This window comes from Trichechus manatus, unplaced genomic scaffold (genome assembly GCF_000243295.1).
Source record: "Trichechus manatus latirostris isolate Lorelei unplaced genomic scaffold, TriManLat1.0 scaffold00040, whole genome shotgun sequence".
NCBI classification, from domain to species: Eukaryota; Metazoa; Chordata; class Mammalia; order Sirenia; family Trichechidae; genus Trichechus; species Trichechus manatus.
Genome location: NW_004443976.1, coordinates 18,843,301 through 18,848,193, shown reverse-complemented (window position 1 = coordinate 18,848,193; position 4,893 = coordinate 18,843,301). Strand labels below are relative to the sequence as shown.

Genomic DNA, 4,893 nt, shown 5'->3' with positions numbered 1-4,893 from the left:
TTTGGAAGACAAGGGAGGGAAAAGGATATGCCCCATTATCTCCTTCATACCTACACCTTCATTTGAAATGGGACGTTGCTCAGGTTCCCTCCCCCACCTAAAGTGGGCTGGCTCTGGCCAACAATTGAGTGTTCACCCTCCCAACTTGTGGGCTCAAATTCTGAGGACCTTCAATGTGATCTTGGAACCATGAACTGAAAACATGTTTGATTAAGGTATGAGTTTGGCCCTCCTGGAGGCTGAAAGCACCCTCTTCTTCCCCATCTCTGCCAGGTTCATGGACATAAACACAGGCCAGAAGATAGAGCAGCCCCTTGTCAGGTCACAGGATGGTTCTCACAGGAAGTCAGTATTGATGTATTTGACAAATGAGAGTAAGCTGGGAAATATTAGTGCAATTTAATCACCATAGGGGTGATTTTATAAAGATCTGATAGTAAACAAAAATGACAGCATTTTACATTTTTTAAATGGCACCATTAACAACTGAAACAGTCAAAATTTGAGACAGTTACATATTCAGTACTTTAAAAGTTCATGGACAACAATGAATTAAGACACTTTAAAAATTCTATTTTTCTCTACCACTTGAAAAAAACTTAATGGTAGCAGTTTCTAAAACCCATCCTAGTTGATAAGGAATGATTAGTGTTGGCACCAGAGGATCCTATTTGCAAATGGTGGGTGAAGGGCAACATGTGACTCCTTAGGAAGGAGTCAGTCTACAGGACACTTTGGCCAGGGCAGTGTGCACTCCTGCGCTCCAGCCTTCTGTGGTTAAAAGGCAGGTACACTTATACAGGAATGGGCTTTGGATCACAAGCTCTGGCTTATCAGGAGACCCTGTGGAAAGCACTGTGCAGTCTTGAAGAGACATCTCATGGTTTGGAGTATATAAGTCTATTTCCATTTCATATGAAAAGGACAGTGTTAAAGAGTGGCATTACTCAGTAAGCGGCTACTGAAGCCATCATTCCACCTGCCCCTAAACTTTATGAGAGTCTTATGTGGATATGGGGAGAGCGGGCCTGAGGGGACACACTGAAAAGGGAGTATTTCTGACTGTTTGTAACAAGCTCACAAGTTTGACAGTGGTCATCTTACCAAGTCAACCCATAAAGGTAGTGCTGACCATTTGGCACCCCTACCTATCAAGTGCTTCAGGTTCCCATCCCTGCCCACCTACCCTGCCACCCCCACCCCAGTAAGACTTCTGACTAGAAGTCAGTAGACATGAGACTTCAATGTTGGCACATGGATAAGCGGATGAGGCAAAGGACCAATGGGTCATCACCTTAGTAAACAATAAAAACTGCCTACCCACAATGATTTTTCCAGGCCAACGTCGCAAAAAAGACATTACTTCAAGAACCAAGTCACTGTTGCTTCTGCTGGCCCAGTACGTATGTGTGGATACTTGCCCTGAGTGGTTGGTTGTATAGGTGGGAGGCTGGCACCAATACGTAGGGCCAGGCGGGTGTCCAGACACTTAACACCCTAGTCCACCTACTCTACACTCCATGATTCTACCTCCCAGAGCCCTTGAGATGAGACCCAAGGAAGAACCCTCGAGCTTGCATAAAGCTACCTTGCTGCCAGTGGAGGTCTGACAGGATCCAATAGTTGTTACTAAGAAAAAGGTGCTTTTGCAAAAGGGGCAGGTTAGAACAGGGAGGTAATATGAACATTCTTTAGAAAAACTCAAACCCATCTTCTTATGAATACTCAAAAGGCTGAGGCCATCCAGGGCACAATCTGGTCCATGGAATACTGGGTGGAGAAGGCAGGTAGTGCGAGGAGGCACTGTCACTGCCCGACTCCTGGGAGCACTTAACCATCCTTTTTGGCTTGGGGAGCACCAAAGAGCCGGGCTGCCTTCTTGCACAGCAGCGAGAACCAGTAGATCTGGGGAGCGATGAGGACAGCATTGGCCACATTGCAATGGAAAGGGATGTGGAATGGCACTTGGAACAGGCTTAGTCCCTGGTGTTGGCCATACGACCAGTACATGAAGGGGAAAAGAAGGATCCGACAGGAAAGGAAGGTGGCCAGGGTGAGGACTCCATTCACCTTGTACAGAAGGGTGTGCTGCTGCTTTAGCTGCAAAAGAAGAGGGGAGGAGAATGCAGTCACCACGAGGTTGGGCACCAGGGAATGACTAGCCACTCCTTGTTCTGCCCAAGTTCCACAACAATAAAGGCCAGGCAGGTAACATGTACTAAGTAAGACCTGTTGTTGCTGGCTGCCTTTGAGTTGGCCCCCGACTTGTGGAGACCCTATGTACGACAGGATCAGACCATTGTGATCCACTGGGTTTTCACTGGCTGATTTTCAGAAGTAGATGACCAGGCTTTTCTTCCTAGACTGTCTTAGAGTAGAAGCTCTGCTGAAACCTGTTCAGCATCAGAGCAACATGAAAGCCTCCACTGACAGACGGGTGGTGACTGTGCATGAGGCGCGCTCGCCAGGAATGGAACCTGGGTCTCCTGCATGGAAGGTGAGTATTCTACCACTGTTAAATTCTTTAACACCTAGACATGCATCGAGTTCTCTGAGACTTGTAGAAAAGATTGTTGAGCGCTGCCATATTTATGCAGGCATGTAGCCTTGTAGTTTTCCCAATAGTGATGTTGAATTTGGTGTAAGCCACTCAGCTGACTGGAGTACGGAAATAGGTTAGAGAAAACAATCTTTGGCCAGGAAAGAATATATAATGAACTGTAGCAACTTGGATTAAACCTACGATTTCATTCCGCACTGGCTCAGATGACCTATTGACCCTTAAGTCTGCTGAAAGTTCTCCTATCCCACTATTCCTAGCACTTAGGGATTTCTCCAAACCCACAATCCACAAAGGAAAAGCAGAGTCAGTTCCCTCCCACACTATTCCTGCCACTTCATTCATACATGCCTGAATCAGAACTCTGCCCAGTGACACAAATGGAGTACTCAGCTCTGCTGTGAAGATGCAGCCAACAAAGAAGTCCCCCAGGTCTCCCCTAAGTCTCTGCAGAGGAAAAGGGAAATAAGAAATGGAGGTTAAGAGACCACCAGAAGGAAAATTCTAACTAGGACTACTGAAAAGGGTAACCATGAGAGATCATGATGGGAAAGGGAAATGCTAAATGGGCAAGTGGAGACCCAGTTAATATTCTGCTCTTCCGTCACAATAGCATTTTGATGGTTGGATGGATGCCTACGATCCAGAGGCAAATTCAGATAAGCTGATTGCATCACACACCACACTTTCTCTGAATTTCAATGAAAGCAGGGAGTCTACAGCCTACTTTTGGGTACCTTGTCTTAGAAGAAGTACAACCAGAATGCTCCTTAGAAGCAAGGATGGCAAGACTATGTCTTACATACTTTGGACGTGTTGACAGAAGAGATCAGTCCCTGGAGAAGGACATCATGCTTGGTAAAGTAAAAGGTCAGCAAGAAAGAGGAAGACCCTCAATGAGATGGATTGACACAGTGGCTGCAACAATGGGCTCAAGCACAACAACGATTGTGAGGATGGCACAGGACTGGGCCGTGTTTCATTCTATTGTTCAAAGGGTCACTATGAGTCGGAACCAACTTGACGGCACCTAACAACAACAACTTAGTCGCGCCAAGGGCACTGGGCCAGTTCAGTTCAACAAAATGTGTGCCGGGCCCTGACCTAGATGTTAGGGTCCCAATGCAATCAAGAGAGTCTTCTTAAAAAACTTAATGTACTCTGCCTCTCCTTTGTCTCTTTCAAGAAGGCAGTGTAGCACAGGAGACTACCAGCTCTGCCACTTAATACCACTGAGTGAGGTAAGTAAATTCTTGGAGCCCCAGTTTCTTCATCTATGTTATAAAACCAAAAAACCAAGCCTGTTGCCGTCGAGCTGATTCTGACTCATGGCGGCCCCATGTGTTACATAGTAGAACTGCTCCATAGGATTTTCTTGACTATAATCTTTACAGAAGCAGATCGCCAGGGCTCTCTTCCATGGCACTGCTGGGTGCGTTTGAACCCCCAATCTTTAGGCTAGTAGTTGAGCACAAACTGTCTGGGCCACCCAGAGACCTCATCTTTGGTACAGGGCCAATAATTTCTAATATTTAGAAACTATGAGCTTTTAAATCAAGGGCCTGGCATATGGCACTCAGAAATTATTAGTTTCCCCTCTGCATTCCCATTTCTTGGGATCTGTTGAGTGGGTTTTCATGGGAAAATGGATCTGGGGAGAAATTATGAGGCTAGTTGCTTTGAGGACATGTTTTTTGTGACATCAAAATAATGCATACAATACTCTCTGGCACTGTTAGAACAAATAACTAGTTGATTGAGTTACTCTCATTTTTAAAAATATTGTTTTGTATTGTATTTGTATTTTATACTGTTTTTCTACTGTATGAACTAAAGTCAGAACATTTGCAAATACTATGAGTCAGAATCGACTTGACAGCAATGAGTTTTTCTTTCAATGGGTTTGTGGGATTGCTAGAAAGAATGATATTGATTATAACAATGACAAAAAGAAACAGTAGTTGCTGAGGCTGCTTGTGTACAACCAAACACCTCATGGGATTTGGTTCCTTGGTTTGGAAGTTTAGTGTCATAGTTTCATGGGACATCCCAGTTAACTGCCCTAATAATGTGTTTAGTGTTTCTGTTCTACCTCCTAGTTTGTTGTATAGTGCCTGGGAACTTATAAGCTTGCAAGTAGCCATCCAAGGCACAACAGTTGGTCTCTATTCACCTGGAGTAACAAAGGAAGAAGGGGTCAGAAATAGGAGGAGGATATGGAATGTGTGGCTAATTGCCTTCATGAACAACTGCATCTTTTGCCATAAGACCATAAAAACTGGATAGTGCCCTGCTACCATTACTGAACATTTTGATCAAAGATTCCATAGAAG

At 44.8% G+C, this 4,893-nt stretch overlaps 1 protein-coding gene across 1 annotated transcript in view; it reads right to left on the bottom strand.

Annotated features, from left to right (window-relative positions):
- Positions 1–1,830: 1,830 nt before the first annotated feature.
- Positions 1,831–4,893, bottom strand: part of TLCD3A (TLC domain containing 3A) — a 13,194-nt gene continuing 10,131 nt past the window's right edge. The window contains exons 5-6 of the mRNA XM_012555477.1: positions 2,912–3,007; positions 1,831–2,100 (exon numbers count right to left, since the gene is read on the bottom strand). Of these exons, the coding sequence (XP_012410931.1) occupies positions 1,831–2,100; positions 2,912–3,007 (366 nt within the window). The remainder of the gene's footprint in view (positions 2,101–2,911; positions 3,008–4,893) is intronic.